At 31.7% G+C, this 17,137-nt stretch overlaps 5 protein-coding genes across 7 annotated transcripts; 2 read left to right on the top strand and 3 right to left on the bottom strand.

Moving 5' to 3' along the window:
- The first annotated feature begins 3,951 nt into the window (after window positions 1–3,951).
- Window positions 3,952–6,096, top strand: LOC106316415 (GRF1-interacting factor 1-like). The gene is made up of 4 exons (XM_013754298.1): window positions 3,952–4,194; window positions 5,204–5,280; window positions 5,361–5,445; window positions 5,527–6,096. The coding sequence occupies exons 1-4, from the start codon at window positions 4,114–4,116 to the stop codon at window positions 5,890–5,892; spliced, it is 609 nt and encodes a 202-aa protein (XP_013609752.1). The 5' UTR covers window positions 3,952–4,113; the 3' UTR covers window positions 5,893–6,096.
- A 781-nt stretch (window positions 6,097–6,877) lies between these two features.
- On the bottom strand, window positions 6,878–7,824 carry LOC106316869 (ABC transporter F family member 4-like). Its single transcript, XM_013754738.1, has 2 exons — window positions 7,300–7,824; window positions 6,878–7,100 (listed from the first exon to the last, which is right to left on the bottom strand). The coding sequence occupies exon 1, from the start codon at window positions 7,742–7,744 to the stop codon at window positions 7,352–7,354; it is 393 nt and encodes a 130-aa protein (XP_013610192.1). The 5' UTR covers window positions 7,745–7,824; the 3' UTR covers window positions 6,878–7,100; window positions 7,300–7,351.
- A 2,842-nt stretch (window positions 7,825–10,666) lies between these two features.
- On the bottom strand, window positions 10,667–11,656 carry LOC106313889 (uncharacterized protein At4g28440-like). The gene is made up of 2 exons (XM_013751817.1): window positions 11,268–11,656; window positions 10,667–11,120 (listed from the first exon to the last, which is right to left on the bottom strand). The coding sequence occupies exons 1-2, from the start codon at window positions 11,470–11,472 to the stop codon at window positions 10,891–10,893; spliced, it is 435 nt and encodes a 144-aa protein (XP_013607271.1). The 5' UTR covers window positions 11,473–11,656; the 3' UTR covers window positions 10,667–10,890.
- Window positions 11,657–12,355: 699 nt separating this feature from the next.
- Window positions 12,356–13,731, bottom strand: LOC106313887. Its single transcript, XM_013751813.1, has 4 exons — window positions 13,587–13,731; window positions 13,013–13,096; window positions 12,853–12,929; window positions 12,356–12,765 (listed from the first exon to the last, which is right to left on the bottom strand). Exons 1-4 carry the CDS (start codon window positions 13,723–13,725, stop codon window positions 12,556–12,558), a joined length of 510 nt encoding a protein of 169 aa, XP_013607267.1. The 5' UTR covers window positions 13,726–13,731; the 3' UTR covers window positions 12,356–12,555.
- LOC106313888 (AT-hook motif nuclear-localized protein 14-like) lies at window positions 13,607–15,412 on the top strand. Of its 3 annotated transcripts, none has more exons than XM_013751814.1 (4): window positions 13,607–14,050; window positions 14,547–14,684; window positions 14,921–15,176; window positions 15,296–15,412. In XM_013751814.1, exons 1-4 carry the CDS (start codon window positions 14,033–14,035, stop codon window positions 15,328–15,330), a joined length of 447 nt encoding a protein of 148 aa, XP_013607268.1. In that variant the 5' UTR covers window positions 13,607–14,032; the 3' UTR covers window positions 15,331–15,412. The 3 variants fall into 3 exon arrangements, with proteins under 3 accessions (XP_013607268.1, XP_013607270.1, XP_013607269.1); XM_013751816.1 differs by having other exon boundaries at window positions 13,610–13,877; XM_013751815.1 differs by having other exon boundaries at window positions 13,610–14,392.
- The last annotated feature ends 1,725 nt before the right edge of the window (window positions 15,413–17,137 follow it).

The following is a 17,137-nucleotide window of genomic DNA, read 5'->3' as shown; positions in this document are numbered from 1 at the left end:
TAACGAATTTTATTAAAATTATTAATAATATAACGTATTTAGAATATTATTTTGAGAGAAAAAATAAACGTAACTATTGAAGATGTTCAATGCATTTCTAAATACTATAAAACACTAACTTGGTATACAAAAGAAAAGAGTGAGGAAATTAGGTTAAGTGGTTCTTGTTTTTATTAGAACTCAATAGTACTGTCACTTGCCTTTAAGCATTTCTCATTATTTTAAAAAACCGACAGTTAACATTTAACAATGCTTACCAAATTTTCGGCGAGAAAAGATATAAATTATACGTGGACATCAAATGTTTGACACATCGGAGTTATGTTGTTATGGACTTTTGCAGTAAAATGTGTCTTTCTCATCTATTTTCCGTGCTCGCCTTTAATTATATTCTAAGGATTTTATTTGCTGTTGATAAAACGGTAGTTTTTCATGTAGTTTTAATAAATAATAAATATTTATATATTAATTGCTATCAAGAAAATACGAAAATATTTTTTTGGTAAATACGGTTAAATATTAGTAAAACATTTCTTTTCCTATAAGACTATTAAATACTATTCTCTATGTTCCTTAAAGTTACATATTCTAAATTTTTCACACGTTTTAATAAAACACATTAAATTTACATATTTTTTTGTGTTTATCTTTTTTTTATAATTTTAAGCCAATAAAAATTAAACTAGAATAATTAAGTTTTTTGAAGTTTGCAATTAGTTAATAAAATATGCATAAAAAATGTAAAAAATAGATTTTTTTTTAAACAAACATTTTCTTTAGAATATGTAACTTTAAGGAACTTACGGTTAAAACTTGAAAGCAGGTCTAATCTATTAGGGGGCTCGCCTTCGAGCATCTCTCAATAGTACTGTCACTTGCATTTAAGCATTTCTCATTTATTTTCACTATATATTGCAAAGCATGTCAAATCTTGATATGACGTCATAAATCTGCACAACTGACAAGAAGTGTCATTTGGATGGAAGCGGTCTTAAAAGACCGACGCGCTGATATTCTTCCTCAACGTGGTTCCCACCTTACACGTTCAACGTTCATTTATTGTTAGTGGTAAATTGTGGCAGGGACATGTTTTCTGACCACAAAATCTCTCTCGGCTCAATAGCTTACTTTTCAACTTTTCATTACTTATCTTATTCTCCAATATTTTGGTTTTTTTTTTGTCCACTGATATTTTGGTAATTAATCGTTTAAATATAGTAAAACAAGTTGCAAAAAAAAAAATATATAATAATTTTTGCTATATAGTAAGCGTGGAAACACCACTACTTATTATCTATGAGGCACAATTAATCGAAAAAAAAAAACAATTCATTTATCCCTGCAGATTAATTTAATTTTAATTGGTAATACTATAGTTTTGGCTACTAATATTTAATCAGGTAAACACTAAAAGTAGAGCCTCCGTGGTTCATATATGCAGAAGGAATATCTCGGATCCTTATTTTGGTATAAACGAATAAGATAATTTTGTTTTTAGCTACATCTACTGGGGGGGGGGCTTAACGTGGAATTAATATAAGCACGTAAAGATCATTTAGCTGTTAAATCTTTTTATTTTGACAATTTCCGACCATCGAAACGTACTTCAAGAACTCGAGTTAAAGATAATGCGAGAAATTTTTATACTCCAAAGCATTTTAAAACTTTAGAGATCATTTGGCCAAACGTCATTAATACCTAAATTTCAAACCAAGGAATTCGGTTAGGTTTTCTTGCTTTTCCTAAATTATAAATTAAGACAACTCAGTTACAAAAAAAAAACGCCCTCTAAAAAATAAATTATATTTTTGTTCAGTTTTAAATTTAGTAATATAAAATTAGCCTATTATTAGGAAATTTTATATACATTCTATGACTCACTGACTAAAATTTTTAATAACTAGATTTATATTTTATTATAAATTGTATCTTTATATTCACAATGTTGAGATCATCCATATTGAAACAGATGAAATAGTATAATTATTTAGCGCTAACACAAGTTTATAACATTAAAATACAGTTTAAGAAAAACAAAATTAAAATATATTTTAATATAAAAGGGAGAACATGCATATTTTAAAAACCTAAGACAGTTGAAATAAACCGACAGTAAATTTAAAAAGGGAAATTTTCGAAAATAGAACAAAAAAATAGCATGGTTGTTCACTCGGTATAATACCATCATTAAGTTGTTCTTTTAGTATAATTTTTTTTATAATACCAAAACTAACCATTGATTAATCAAAGTAAATACATTAAACATAATTTAAAAGCTTAAATGAATTTTAAAAAGTTTAATGAAAAGGAAAACAATGTTTTAATTCAAAAGTTTATTTTTTTATTAAAAAAATTAGTAAAACTAAAAAGTTCACAAACGTTTTAAATTTTTATAAAAACAAAACTATGTAAAACGTTTTTATAATGTTTATTTAACTTTTTATTAAAAACTTTCTTAGAAAGCTTTATTTTTATTTTTATAAAGTTTATTTTTATTAAAGTTTATTAAAAACGTTTTACAAAGTTTTATTTTATTTTTCTGTTTTAAAAACGTTAAAATTAAAATTTTTATTTTTTTATTAAAAGTTTTAACAAAAAAGAGAAAACGTTTTAAAAAAAAAAGTTTAATAAAAAGGAAAAAACGTTTTTGACAAGGTAAATCGACCTATACACATTTTAAGGAAGTTCAAATATTTTTAGAATATTTTCTTAGTTGAAATTTCCTTAATTTTCGCAAAAAACATGTTTTCTTATCTGTATAAGACACATTCTACATTGTGTAGAACAATGACAAAAGTTCAGAATGCAATTTCTACCTCATGTAGATGTACGAGTAGTGTTTAGATTTTGCATTCCGAGAATTTTAGAATATTTCATAAAAGTAGAAACTGCATTCTGGAGAAAAGTAGATATCTTTACAATTAGTAGAATTTGGATTCCCCATATTTAGAATTTTAATTAAAAGTAGATTGTTCGTTCTAAAAAAAGTAGATGAACTTGTATAATCTAGAATTTGTTTTCTACTAACTCGTTTTCTGTAGAAGACAAAATATACTTTTGGTAGAACATAATTTAAAAATTTTATTTATTAAGTTTTTCATCTAAACAAAAATATTATTTTGCTGCGCGAATGTTTTATTAATTGTTTATATTTTTAATAATTTTTTTGATTCATGAAACTATTTATTTCATTAAGTTTCAGAAATGAAAAGAGTAAAAGGAAGAAAGAATGAACAAAAAATGATTTTATACCAAATGGACAACCATGTTATTTTTTTTTTTCTGTTTTGACTTCAAACTTCAAACCTCAGAGTAATAAAAGAATTAAATGATACACATATATGGAGATTGGAGCGTAAGCAAAGGTCTCATAGGTATGTTTATTGCAGGTCTATTAGGTTGGGGTTCTTATCAGTCTTTTAGTTTTTAATTAAAAAAACTAAAAAACGTCTCTTATATCTCTTATTTAAGAGACGTCCTTTACCTTTTTAATTGTAACTAAGAAAAACTAAAAACTGTCTATTAAATAAAAGATATTAGAGTCGGCTCTTATCCGAAAAGTGAAAAAAAAAACAAAACAAAAAACAAAAAAAATGTCAAATCATGAATTAAAAACCCCAAATTAAGAATACCCTTTAATCATGGTATAAGAGAATTGCATAAAGATGTTCTCACTTTCTCTATAATAAGCATGATTCGTCACGTGATCTCCTCTTCTTTCACAGGGACACAGAAAGGATGAGACAGAAAGAAACCAACAAAACCAAACCCCAAACCCAAGAAAAGGAGAAACAAGACTCTCTCTCTCTTAAGAGACTTCACTGTCTCTCTGTCTTTTAACGCAAAACGACTTTTTGTGGAGGAGAGAAAGCGAGGTATAACACACACAAGATGCACATCTTCAATACTTGAAGAGTTTTCTATATACAGAACGAGTGTGTGAAAAAGACACAATACAAAAAGCTTATATCTCCCCTCTCTCTTTCTCTGTCTGTGGGTGGCTCTTCTTTTACCTTTGGGTTTAGTGGTGGGGGTTTACTCTGTAAAACATTTTGCAACATATAAATATAAATAAATAAGAGCAATCAGGTTTTATATATAATAGCAAAAGAAATGCAACAGCACCTGATGCAGATGCAGCCCATGATGGCTGGTTACTACCCCAGCAATGTCACCTCTGATCATATCCAGCAGGTTTTCTTCTTCTTCCCATTCGTCTGCTACTTCTATTATATTATCTTTTCCTTGTATCTATGCTGCTTCTAGTATATTTATCTATTTTCTATGTTGTTTTTGAAACTTTTATCCATGTTTCTTTGTATTTTAAGAGAACCAGAGTGATGAAATTCTCGCTTGTAAGAGCCCCAGAGACCCCTTTATTTTGCTCTCTCTGACTCTCACAACATATTTAAACGATGGTTTTCTCAAAAAAAAAAAAAATACTAAACTCATATTTTGATTATTGGGTTCTTTGCCATGTATTTTATATTGATAAATTAGTTTTAGTTACACTATTTCTGTTTTGTAATGTTTCTATCTTCTGTACTGTGCATAGCTTCTCTTTCTTTTAGCATGTCACTAAATGATTATTTCAAGTTTTTCTTCTTGTCCAGAGAGCTTCGTTGTATCAATTTTACATCATTTTTGCCGGTTTAGTTAGAAATCATTAGTCTAAACCGAACAAGCTTGAAAACTTTTATGTAAATATAAGATTTTTTAGGCCTATATGTCTTTCCAAAGGTTGAAGAGATTCTTTCTACTGAAAAAAAAGTTTTAGGGTCCATCTGTTTGCGTTCTTGAAACATGTAATGAAAATAATGCGCCAGAACAGACAAATCTAGGGAACAGAAGCTTTTTCACATTTCATGCTTTCTTTCTTTGTCGTGTTTTTCGTGGAAGTTTCATAGATGGCAAAAACCACAAAGCCATTTATGTGAATGCGGTGGTCCTGTTTAGATTTTTATCATTAGATCTATCTATGTGTTGTATTTGCAGTCCAAGTGTTCCTTTTCTTGCTTACATGACCAGATATACTTTGTGGTCCGAACGACATCTGGTCCTAATCTCACTTTTGTGGTCATCCTCAAATCTTTTCTAAAGAAAATCTTTCATACGCTTTTGTCTTTTCATATATGTCTTTATTCCAACAGTTAAATAACTCTCTACTGATTAGTGAGGTGATGATATTATTATTAAACTATAGTACTTGGACGAGAACAAATCGTTGATTCTGAAGATAGTTGAGTCTCAAAACTCGGGAAAGCTCAGCGAGTGTGCCGAGTAAGAGCAAAACAAATCTCCTTTGACTTCATTTGTGTTATATAAGGAAATGATCTAATGGTAAAACCTAATGATTACAGGAACCAGGCAAGGCTTCAACGCAACTTAATGTACTTAGCTGCTATTGCAGATTCTCAGCCTCAACCTCCAAGCGTGCTTAGCCAGGTAAATCATAATAGTTTTCAAATTTTATTGTTTTGAAATTGAAACAAACTCATTGGTATTGTTGGATTACATACATAGCAGTTTGGATCTGCTGATGGTGGGTTGATTCAGGGAGAAGGAGGGTCACACTATTTGCAGCAGCAGCAACAGGCAACTCAGATGTCTCGGCAGTCTTTAATGGCGGCTCGATCTTCCATGCTGTATGCTCAGCAGCAACAGCCTTATGCATCTCTTCAGCATCAGCAGTTGCACCATAGCCAGCTAGGGATGAGCTCAAGCACCGGAGGAGGAAGCAGCGGTTTTCATATCCTTCAGGGAGAGGCTGGTGGTGGGTTTAATGAATTTGGCCGTGGGAAGCCGGAAATGGGAAGTGGTGACGGCAGAGGAGGAAGCTCCGGGGATGGTGGAGAAACCCTTTACTTGAAATCATCAGATGATGGGAACTGAAAGATTGTGAAGTTAGTGTGTGTTTTGGCTAAGTTGCTTGTTGAAGAAGCAAAGAACTCTTATCTACTGTGGTTTTTAATTTTCTCAATGTTTGTGCCCTAAAAAGTGAACTCTTCGTGGTAGTGTACCGTGTAAATCTGCTCGCTCTAAGTTGTGTTCGTAATCTAGTATGTTTTTCTCAAAAAAAAAACAAACTCATTGGTATTGTTGGTTTATATACATAACATAATAAAAATATTTAATTTTAGTGTATAAAAAATAATTATTATTTTTTGAAATTTGACATTTATATTAATTTTATTATATTATTTGGTGTATCCAATATATATTGCATAGAACTTAAATGTGGTTTTAGATATAATATTACTAAATCTCATCAAAAATATATTAAATGTAAGAAAATATAAAGATAATTCCATTGTGAATAGAAAACAAATAATATAATAATAGGTTATTACTTATATAAAATATGTTTACAGATATATTATTAAATTATAATTTTAATGGGACCATATATTTACATAGAATTTTCCAAAAAAATATTATTTTATTATTTTATCGATTTGTGTCAAATTTTGTACCGGTCTAAATTGGGTTCGGCGAAATTTATTAATTTATAGAGATTATTAATTTACCGTGTATTAATTTATAGACGTTCTACTGTAGTACTTCGGATTTTAGAAATCCGAAAACTCAGAAAATGATTAAGAGAACATTTAGAAAAAATGAAAGATGTATCAGACTCATTAAGATATCTCCCAGCCCACTCTATTTTTTACTCTAAAATAGAGTTTAAAATAAAAATGTTCCAATGAAATTAAATTTTTTTACTATATAATAAAGTAAAAAATATGTATACTCTATATATAGAGTAAATTGTTTATTTTTTGTTCATCAATCTATTTTTCACTTTAAAATAGAGTACTATAACTCAACTCTATTATAGAATCACTATATTTTAAAGTGAAAATAAGATAAACTATTGGAGATGATCTTGGGTTGCTCAGATATTCAAGTTTGAAGTTACAGATCATACAAATGCGATCTCTTATGACTCAAGAGCTGAGTTTAGTGTTTCTTTTTTTTTTGCAAATTAAAGGTTGGAAATTGACTAGCTAATGCATATGAACACTTAATTGTCTCCATTTAGTAATTCAACATCACATTTAAAACTTATGAAATAATAGAAAAAAATGATAATGGTAAATGTAATAGCAAGTTTTTTTTTTTTTTTTTTTTTTTTTTTTTTTTTTCACCCCCAGGGGCCAACCCCTCGGCGCGAGGCGGACCATTTGGTACTATGGGGAATTAGATACCCAATTGCCTGGCCAGCGCATCGAACCTGCGTGTTACGTATTGGGGTTTTTTATTTCCCTTCAAAACCATCTGGCCAGCTACGCTGGTTATGTAATAGCAAGTTCAAATCAGAAATACAACAAAGTGATCAGAAGATAAAATCTTATTCTTCAAATGCTTCAGCGATCATGGAAATGAAGGCACTAAACTTACCTCCCCCTTCTTCGTCCCCACCATCATCTCCTTCTTCCTCCTCCTCCTCCTCCTCTTGTTCTTGTTCTTCTTCTTCCTCCTCTCCTCCTCCTCCTCCTCCGTGGTGACCCTTAGGCTTAATCTTCTTGAGGGTGGCTCCAAGACCAACCATGGCTGCAGCTATCTTCTCTCTCTTTGATCCCTCTTTCTTCTTGTCTTCGTCTTTCTCATCTTTTGAGTGATGGTGGAGGTGGAATATTCCTCTATGTTTATGGGATTTTTCTTTCTTTTTTTCGGGTGATGACTCTCGGATGCCTCGTTCGACATGAGCAGTCTCCACGGTTTCATGCAACTGTTTCTCCATTTCTCTTACTCTTTTTGCCTTTGTGTATTTTTTGTTCTTCTGAATCGTGGGTTGAGGTCTCTTGTGTTTAACATGCGCACTTATAATAAGCACAGTTCATGGTCCACTACTTGATAATTTATTATGATGTCAACCACTCTAGTGGGTAATGATTAATGAATGCAATGTTGGCACCAACGCTTTGACTTCCATCCAATCTTGACCGAGCAAAAAGACTACAACAATAGTTAGTGTTTTTTTATATTTGAACATGAGTTGAATTAGTCTTTTAAAACAAGCTAGAGATTGACCCGCACGCCCGCGCGGATGTTAATTTTTATTTTTATAAATTTATATTCTTTTTTCATGATAAGTATTATATATTTTATATGTGTTATAATATAGTTAATTGTATAAGTATTTAAATATTTTAGGTTTTTGTACATCCGAATCGAACTCGAATCAAATAGAGTAATATGATTACTTTTGGTTATTTGGTTATTTTAGGTTAAGTTTAGTTTAAATTCAAAATACCCGAACTGAATCAGTTAATATTGTTACTTTTGGTACAAATATCCGAACTGATCTTAGATACATTAGATTTTGGATATTTGTAGGTTTCTATATATCAAAACTAAATTCATCTTTACTTGGGAAGACCCGATTCGAAGCCCACATGAAAATTTATAATACCGGAATGAAGCATAGTTTCAAAACTCAAAAAATCTGATACCAAAAAGAAATAAGTCGTAGCTGAATAGGTACCCGAATGTCTATGTCTAATTGATTATGTAAACATAAAAAAACCAAATTTGTTAACCATTTTGAATTTTTGTCACAAATAAAATATTTTCATTCAAATATGTCAAACTATTATAGTTAATATGTAAAATAAATGCTGTCAAAATATTAGAGTAAATATAATTAATGAAGTATAATTAAAAAGTAAGAAAATAAATGCAAGATAAAAAAAAAATTGAAAACAAAACTAGTAAATGATTTCAATTTATTTAGTAAATATAATAAATGAAGTGGTTATAATTGATTAAAATATAATGAAAATCTATTAAAAAAATCACTTAAAAATAGGCAAATATCATTTGTAGTATGATATCACTTTGATTGATTTCATACCTAAAAAATATGAATTGCATTTCGAGTATCCTTGATTGTAGGTATAAGAAAATCGGTTGAACATAGCATTCAAAATGTTTTAGCTATATTTTGTTAACGTTATTAATATAATATTTGTCATTAATGGCAAACCATGTTTTAGTATGTAATTTATTCTGGAAATATTAAACAGAAAACATGTTTCATATTCCACATTTGTAATCTATACAAACCGACATGACATTTGATTGTATGTACACATATAAAATTATATATATGATCAACAGTTCCATGTTAGTATTTATGTTAGTATATAATCTATTGTTGTTGGTTGAACAAAAAAATAATAATCTATTGTTGTTAGTACCTAAACTATATAATATTTTTTTCAAATTCAACGTAATTTTAACTCGAGTACAATAATTTAATTCAATTTGTGATGAATTAGAGTTGTCTAGTTTTCTGATAAGTTATAATTTAGGTTTACATATGTTTTTTCTTTGGTAAAATAAATTCAGTTGACCAGACAATTGATTGGCGTTGGTTAAAGTTTTCGAAGATGGTTTAATCGTAATATATGGTTCAGTAGTTAAATAAAAATTGAAATGGTTTATTTTAAGTATTAATCATGGTTTAGGCCAGTGACATTAAAATGTAAATATTGAGGAAAAATCAGGGTTAAGATTTATTTGTATTCCTGTTTTAATAGTTTAGATGGTGTTTTTTTTTTTCATTTCTTTTGCTTGCTAGCATTATTTTAACTCAGAGGCGGCTATGAAAATTTAAAGGCTCCAAACAGTTGACAAAAAAAAAAAAAAAAAGGCTCCAAACAAAGCTGACCTTTTCATTAATAGTTGTAACATCTGAACAAATAAAAATAAAATGAGTGTAGACCGGTGGTGAATGACTTGGTTCTCTCGCAGCAATAGATGACTTAGTTTGACTCAAAGTAACGAGATTTTCTTACAAAAAAATGGCCTCAAAGTATTTTTCGTATGTGAAAGTCCTCTTGGACTCTGCCTTTCATTCCAAATCTAAAGACCCAGTTCTAAATGGGAAATGAGACTTGGTCAAGACCCAGTTCTAAATGGGAAATGAGACTTGGTCAAGCAAGCATAACTATTGAATTAATATTAAATATGATAATGATGACCTTCATCCACTTGGATTTGGATATATGGCTCTGACTATAAAACACTTGTGGGGATAATATATTAGAGTAAAACAAATTTTCAGCTGTATTACGCTGATATCATCCGATCAAGAGAAAAATGTTTTTAGTCAATTTAGAGCAAGTCAATCCATTTGAACTTCTAATGGATTTTTATGATTAAATTAGTAGTTAAAAAATGATTTGAAAAGTTAAGAACTTTTGTTAGTGCAAATAATTTTTTTTTTTCTCCAATAGAAAAACTTGTAAGAATTCTTAAATAAATTTTTTTTAATAAGTAGAATGACTTAAAATAAAAACATACATAAATTTTTTAATAAAAATAAAACACAAATATTATCAATCCTGCAACAAGTCAATTCTTGCTCTAGTCATGCAGTTTATGTTGCCTGCATGCTGATATGTTCTATTTCTTCAGATATCATCAATGATGCATGATGACTTAATTGCAGAGTGCAGGAACAGATGCAGTAAGGCAAGATGATGAAGCAAAGTTTTTTTCTTTTAACTATGTAAAGAATCTCAAATGACAGTAAATGGAGTCATGTTTCATCTTAGTCATAAGTTACTTATAACCTTCACGATTTTCCAGTAGGACGTGAATAGTTCAGTTCCAAATTCAAGCTTTCTTTCTTTTATTGATGTTTGCAAGACAATAATTCACACACCAAACTCTTTACCAAGTTTTTCATTAACCTCTGTGTTGAAGAACCATACAAAAACAGTGAAGAGGTTTACAAAAGCATCCACAAGAGTACATACCCCTGATGATGATGATATAATGTGCACCAAAACCCAAGATCAACATAATGTATCTCTACTACCGGTAGGTAAACACCAAACTTGCAACTGTCATAAGATAAACATATAATCTCCCACCTTTTCAACATTTCGCCCGATACATACCACAAAACAAAACCCATTGTGGCGATTGATACATACCCTTATCAGACAGAGACCATTCCTCGACATTAACCAGTTCATACTCCACAAGAGACAGATTGTTATCCTCTTTCAACAGGTTCAGTAACCTCAACATTTTGTCAACAACAAGCCTCATCGACCCCTTGAACATATCAATCTTCACAGTACTCCCTGGCTTCATCAAGTCCACTAAACAAACCCAAACACACAGAAACTTTTTAAGTATCAAAAAAATAGTTAAAGTCATCAACTTTAAGTAAACCCATCTAACATCACATCCTAAAGATTCAATCTTTATATCACAACGACTCAAAAGATTCAATCAAAAGGTCTCACCTTGATCGTTGCGAGCGGTGAAGAGGATGGAAGCAGTCTCGTCTCCGACCAGACACTTGGCGATCCGATTGGGTCGGAGGTGAGAAGAAGCGGCGTTTGGTTTCTGAGGAACGGAGGTTTGGCCGACGACTTTGACGGTCAGGGTATGTCCGCTCGTGCCTAGTTTGAGCTGATCGACCTTGACGAAGACGGGAATCGAAAGCATGAACAGTTTGTGCCATAGACTGCAAATACTGTTTATCAGTGAACTTCCCAGACGATCGTCGCCGCCAGGACCTCCACCTACTCCGGATTAATCATGTTCTTACTCCACAATAGCTTAAAACTGAGTAATACATTACTCTATTTTTGGTTTCACTTTTCTCTTTCCTCTATTTTCCACCTTGTGTTTTCCTCCCATTAACTCCACTTATATTTACTCTCATTTACTCTATTTTAACCGGTCACACTCTATGTTTGGTAGTGATAATTAATAGTTGTTGGTGAGTGATAGTAAATGACTATATACACAGTTGGACAAAAAGACTATATAAACATAAATGCATTGTATTCGTTTTAATGCATATACTGGTTTTGTTCTCTAACAAGAAAACTGAAATACTTTTTGAACAAATTAAAAAAAAATGTGGTTTATGCAAAATCAAAAAATGGTAAGAACGGAAAAAACAGCAAAAGCAACAGTATTTTTTTTTTTTTTAAATGCCACAAAGCTATAAACCCATCTTATTCAAAATTTTGAAATCATGATCACGAAATAGTCTCTAGTCACTTAATTTCACAGCCTTGCTCTCCAATCGCATACTATGCATGAGCTAACAAATTGCTAAATAATAGTAATTAATGTCTCACTTTTCCTTTTGTATTTGTGGATTTGACTGTTAGTTAGAACATAAACATGCCTCTTTCACTGCTCTTGTCTTAGCCGCTGAGAAGATGATTAACCCACAAACCCATTAGAATCTCTTAATGAATATTTTAATAATTAAATGTAACTAAGAGCTCTAGTTAAGAGACACAATAATTTTTCACTTCAATGCTAGTTTCTTATTTAGGGGTTCTTAGAAACAAAAAACAGACAAGAAAGCAAATTAGAAACAAAGAAGTTGCAGAAACAATCCCAAATGAAGTTACTGCAGCTGAGAATTGCAGGAAAGAGTATCCTAACATTTTACCGTAGGTTAATGATTAATCGTCTCTACATCCTAGCTCCATAAAACTAATTGAATCTACTGGAATTACTTCTTATTATAACTATGTTATGATGGAACTACTAATCTAGATGATGATTCTAAACTCTAATGAGAAAGACCAGTGCTCTCTGTAAACAAGATAAGTACGAGAGTAAACATAATAACTCAAGATACCTTTTATCGATACAATCTACACAAAAGAACTCTCTTCCACAACTCAAACAGCTAACCAAATCCTCACATCCTCTGGTTCCACACCAATGGCACCTCTTCTTGGCCTTAACCAATTTTTCATTGAAAGGAACCACCTTTACAGAAAATCACACAAAAGCAAAATTAAGAAACTAAATGTGTATACAGAAAAGTGTAAAGCTTTAAGTTTTTTTTTCAATTACCTGCATTTTCCAAAAAGGTATAGGTTCAATATTCTTAGACCTGAATCTTCTCTTAGTCAAAGAAACAGGTTCTTCACCTACTTTAACATCACAAGGAGAAGGAGATGACACATTGCTTGTAGTCGGAGAAGGTGGAGAAATAGCCAAATTAAATCCCTACCCTTTAAAGCCATTGGCCATCCCTGAGCTTGTATTGGTGTTGGCTCGGTAAATCCCAGCTTAGCAATTGCGTTGAAAATGTTATCTATCAATCAGATAATCAAAGAGATAAGTCCACAAAATTAAACCACTAAACCAAAAAAAAATAATCATAACTAGAGAATGTTAGGTGAACAAAGCAGCATACTTGCACTCACTAGAGGGAAATAGCATCGAGAATCTTATCTATCAAACATATAATAAAAGAGATAAGTCTACAAAACACAACCACTAAACCCACAAGACATGAACTGAGAAAAAGTGTTAAACAAAGAAGTCTCTATGTATGATAAAACAAAGCTACCAGCTCGGATAATCCATGAAAAGATACAACCTTTACACAAAACCCTAGCTTAATACTGATAAAACATGCAATCTATGAAACTATGAGATCCAAAACAAGACAAAATTTTCCCAGATTGGAAAATCAACGATCCAATCAAAATTCTCCAGAAAATAAAAAATCAATTAAAGTCAGGATTTGAGGATATATAAACAAAAAGATCTCACAAAGAATATACAAAATCGGTACTGACCAGTTTGGCGTTGATATTCTTGTTTCCAGTGGTGGCCATGTTTGTTAATCTGATGCTCGGGAAATCGAAAAAGGGAGAAGATAGAGCTCACAAGAGACGTCACAAGAGAAGATAGCTTATGTTTATTGCCATTTTTCATTTTTTTTTAATTCTTATTAAACTAAGAAAAGCTCTTAAGAGCTCCGGATAATCATGGTCTAAGAAGCTGACATCTTCTGCTACCAATTCCACCGCCAGAGAACGGAGACGCCGTCGCCGGCGTCTCGCCTCCGTCTAAATCCGGCTCTTTCGGTGCGCAAGTCTCTCACTTTCGGGACGATACAAAAACCCTTTACGATTTTATATCAAAATCCGATGCAAAGTATTGAACTTTGTGTAATTTTGATTCATTGATCACTTGTTTGATCTTACTTAGCTTCTAACTCCTTTCCAGGGATGATCTGCAAATGATATTACAAATTTTGGTATATTACTCTTTCTTTTTATGTATGTACCTTTCTTACTCTTTGAGTTCCCATAGACACTCTCTGTACTTTCAAATGTGTCATATCTTGGAGCAAAGACCTTGTTTTGAGGATACAGTGAAGAATGTGTAGATTCTTGTTTTATAAGACTGCATATTTTTCTCTCTTTTTTTTGCTGGAAGTTGTCTCTCTGATTGATGGCCTTTGTTTCCATGAGTACAATGACAATGATCTGGTATTGGCTGATGCTTGCATGTTAAAGATTCAAATCAGTTTCTTTGATCATTTGGTTACCCTCTAGTGTAGAGTGGGCAGAGTTTTGTTAATATAACTCCTGGTGAGGTGAGTATTTTTTTTTCTCTCTGTAATACTATTTTAAAGGCCTGCTTTTGAGGTTATGATTTGGTTAGGACTGTGAATTTATTGGTTTAGAAACGCAATCTAACGTCACTTGAATTCGAGTGTTCTTATGTAATTTTTGGATTTAATTTGATAGGATGTGGCCCAGAAAATTATATTTTTTTCGCTGAGCAAAGCAAGCATGAGTTATGCGTTCTTTCGGCATCTGGTGCCATCTCTAGACTCTAGTGCATCCTTGTCTAGCCTAGCAACAGGAACCAGTGTATCTGATCAGGTGATTCTCTTGTTTGCTGTCTATTCCCTCTAAACTTGTCTTATAAGTTTAATTTACATGTTTGCTAGCTATCACTAAGTTTAAAAACTTCTTTTTTTTTTCTAGTTTAAAAAAACTTTTTTTTAGTTTAAAAACATTTGCATGTGAATAGAACGTTTTGCCCATTGCTTAATACCACAAAATTTGTCTAAGCTTGTCTCTGGTTTTCCTTAAAAGTGATTCTGGGTACATTTCAGCTTGAGAGAAAGAAAGATGGAAGAAGAAATGGTGTGAAAGGAGATGATGCGTCGAGAACTGGAAACTTGTTACCTTCTCCTACTGGCGCAGAATTTTTGCATGGCTACCATCCTGTTATGGAACATCCAAACGAAGAGCATCATACTATGACTAGTGGCGGTGCATTGGGTGGTGGAGCTCATTTCATGAGGCGACCACCTCAGGTAATGCACATGACACCTGCCCGGCCTTCTGAATGGGGCTATGATTTGTCAGGTAAAGAAAAGCTAATTATGTATATTGTTTTCTCGTTTGTATTATTTGGGCATCTTTGGTTACTTGTATACTTAGCTTACTAGTTTGGACTATTATGGTGGGGATGTTATGTTGTGCAGGAATGAGAGGAAATGGGTTATCAGAAAATGGTTGATTAGTAATGATTCAAGTTTCTGAAGAAAGCTGTTAATGAAAGTTTAAGCATGAATCAAGGTGAGAGTGGACTTATCATATCATATAGTGGCCTTAAGGGTTTTTTTTCATTGCAAAGGCAGAGAAGAAAACAGTGATGCTTTTTGTTCTTTGTTCAGTGTTAAATATTATAGTAACTTCACATCCTTTTCTGGATTCTATTTCCTTTCAATCTTTTTTGGCTCTTTTTCCCCTGTAATCGGTTTTTTTTTTACAAAAGGAATTGCTCATTTTTTGAAATACTGTATAGACAATTTGTTTTGATAAGTGGCTTTTTAAGTTTATGCCTATTCTTACTTGTAGCAACAGATGTGGCGGCAAAGGGTATTTGATATGCCGAATGTCCAAATTGTTGTTTCACTATCCACATTAGGCATATGTCAGTTTTTTTCTTCTCTTTTTTTTCTTTCGAGGATATTTCTATAAGTTCTTCATGTATCTCAGTCTTATAATTGAGCACTGGATGATTACTATGGATATTAGTAATACTTCATGTTTTTACACGGCACCTGATGTTCTCGTTAAGTACATGATCTGTTTTATGTAAACGCTTAAGTTTATTCTATGTCAAGCTTTATACTTGTAGAAACGTGTGATTTACAGATCAGGTTTTAAGTGTTGATAATGACAAGTTTGATTGACCAAAACATATTTTACGGGCAAGGTTTGATAAAATTCTAGTAACACAGTAAAAATGGTGGATCTAAAAAAAAAAAATCTTAAAACGTTCTTATCATATTTCGTTATCATTTTCTTGTTTGTCAACAATATTGTGCTACTTGAAACATTTGTTTGTCGTGCGGATAGGTCGTCTTTGTTACGCCTGCGTGTAACATCTTTTCTCGCGTTTCTGTCATACGTTGTTTGTTGCTTCCTTCTTTCGCAAATGTATAGATAGGGTACACATGTGATGTGAGCATAAAAGTTACTTCCATGTCAAAGTTACACATGTAAGTGAACCACATATGGAAGTTTAATAGACCATTTATCCTAAAGGCATAGATCCGAGTCCGAATACTAAAATCAAAGATCCAAATACTCTAAATTTTTCGGATATCCGGATCTGTCACAGACCTTAAAAAATATATCACTAATTAAAAATAATATATTTTATAAAAAAATTAGAACAAACACCCAGGTAAGTAGGTCAAGCTCTAGTTTATGCTTACATGCGTATCTATCTATAGAATTTATTAAACACCTTAACCGCCCGACGATGAGTACATATATTTCTACGTAACTCTCGTTCAATGGTGTTACACTACTGCATTTATATGTACGGGACTCGGGAGTGTCAAGTATGTAATTATGTATATGTGATGTGTACAAATACTTTTGTTTTGGCTGGGAAAATGTCGGTATGTCTTTAACATACAAAAATCTAAGCTTAATTTATTAAATAGTACTACTAAAAACAATCAAGTGATTAATGCACCCTGAGAGGGAAACAAGAAGGGATGAAGAGAATCATTATGCCATGTGAAGAGTCTATAAATATGCTTCTCTTTTACCAAATATGGATCAATGGTATTTTGCTACAAATAGGAACGACAATTCTGAATATTGAAGAATAATGGTCTTGGTTTAACCAAGAAAGGTCTTAAAAGCTTAACCCTATATAGATCCATGGTAGTATGACATTAAAAGGGCTTTAGTTTCCAAATGCTGGAACTCTGTTCCCCGTACAATGTTCTATCTAAAGGAAAAAAAAATTATTTAAAATCTATATTATAATAGTTGAGTTTTTGTTCGCGTCAGTGTTTTGTGAG

This window comes from Brassica oleracea, chromosome C9, assembly GCF_000695525.1.
Source record: "Brassica oleracea var. oleracea cultivar TO1000 chromosome C9, BOL, whole genome shotgun sequence".
NCBI lineage: Eukaryota > Viridiplantae > Streptophyta > Magnoliopsida > Brassicales > Brassicaceae > Brassica > Brassica oleracea.
Note: the sequence above shows the minus strand (reverse complement) of the source record. Positions and strands in the feature narration are given on the sequence as shown.

Bases quoted from the DNA above. Each gene is read 5' to 3' on its own strand.
- LOC106316415 (XM_013754298.1), top strand. From the start codon at position 4,114: ATGCAACAGCACCTGATGCAGATGCAGCCCATGATGGCTGGTTACTAC. The intron at 4,195-5,203 runs GTTTTCTTCTTC...ATTAAACTATAG, and splicing joins CCTCTGATCATATCCAGCAG to TACTTGGACGAGAACAAATC. The intron at 5,281-5,360 runs GTAAGAGCAAAA...TAATGATTACAG, and splicing joins AAGCTCAGCGAGTGTGCCGA to GAACCAGGCAAGGCTTCAAC.
- LOC106316869 (XM_013754738.1), bottom strand. From the start codon at position 7,744: ATGGAGAAACAGTTGCATGAAACCGTGGAGACTGCTCATGTCGAACGA.
- LOC106313887 (XM_013751813.1), bottom strand. From the start codon at position 13,725: ATGAAAAATGGCAATAAACATAAGCTATCTTCTCTTGTGACGTCTCTT. The intron at 13,097-13,586 runs GTCAGTACCGAT...TCTGATTGATAG, and splicing joins AGAATATCAACGCCAAACTG to ATAACATTTTCAACGCAATT. The intron at 12,930-13,012 runs GTAGGGATTTAA...ATGTTAAAGTAG, and splicing joins ATGGCCAATGGCTTTAAAGG to GTGAAGAACCTGTTTCTTTG.
- LOC106313889 (XM_013751817.1), bottom strand. From the start codon at position 11,472: ATGCTTTCGATTCCCGTCTTCGTCAAGGTCGATCAGCTCAAACTAGGC. The intron at 11,121-11,267 runs GTGAGACCTTTT...GGGTTTGTTTAG, and splicing joins CACCGCTCGCAACGATCAAG to TGGACTTGATGAAGCCAGGG.
- LOC106313888 (XM_013751814.1), top strand. The intron at 14,685-14,920 runs GTGATTCTCTTG...GGTACATTTCAG, and splicing joins GAACCAGTGTATCTGATCAG to CTTGAGAGAAAGAAAGATGG. The intron at 15,177-15,295 runs GTAAAGAAAAGC...TATGTTGTGCAG, and splicing joins ATGGGGCTATGATTTGTCAG to GAATGAGAGGAAATGGGTTA.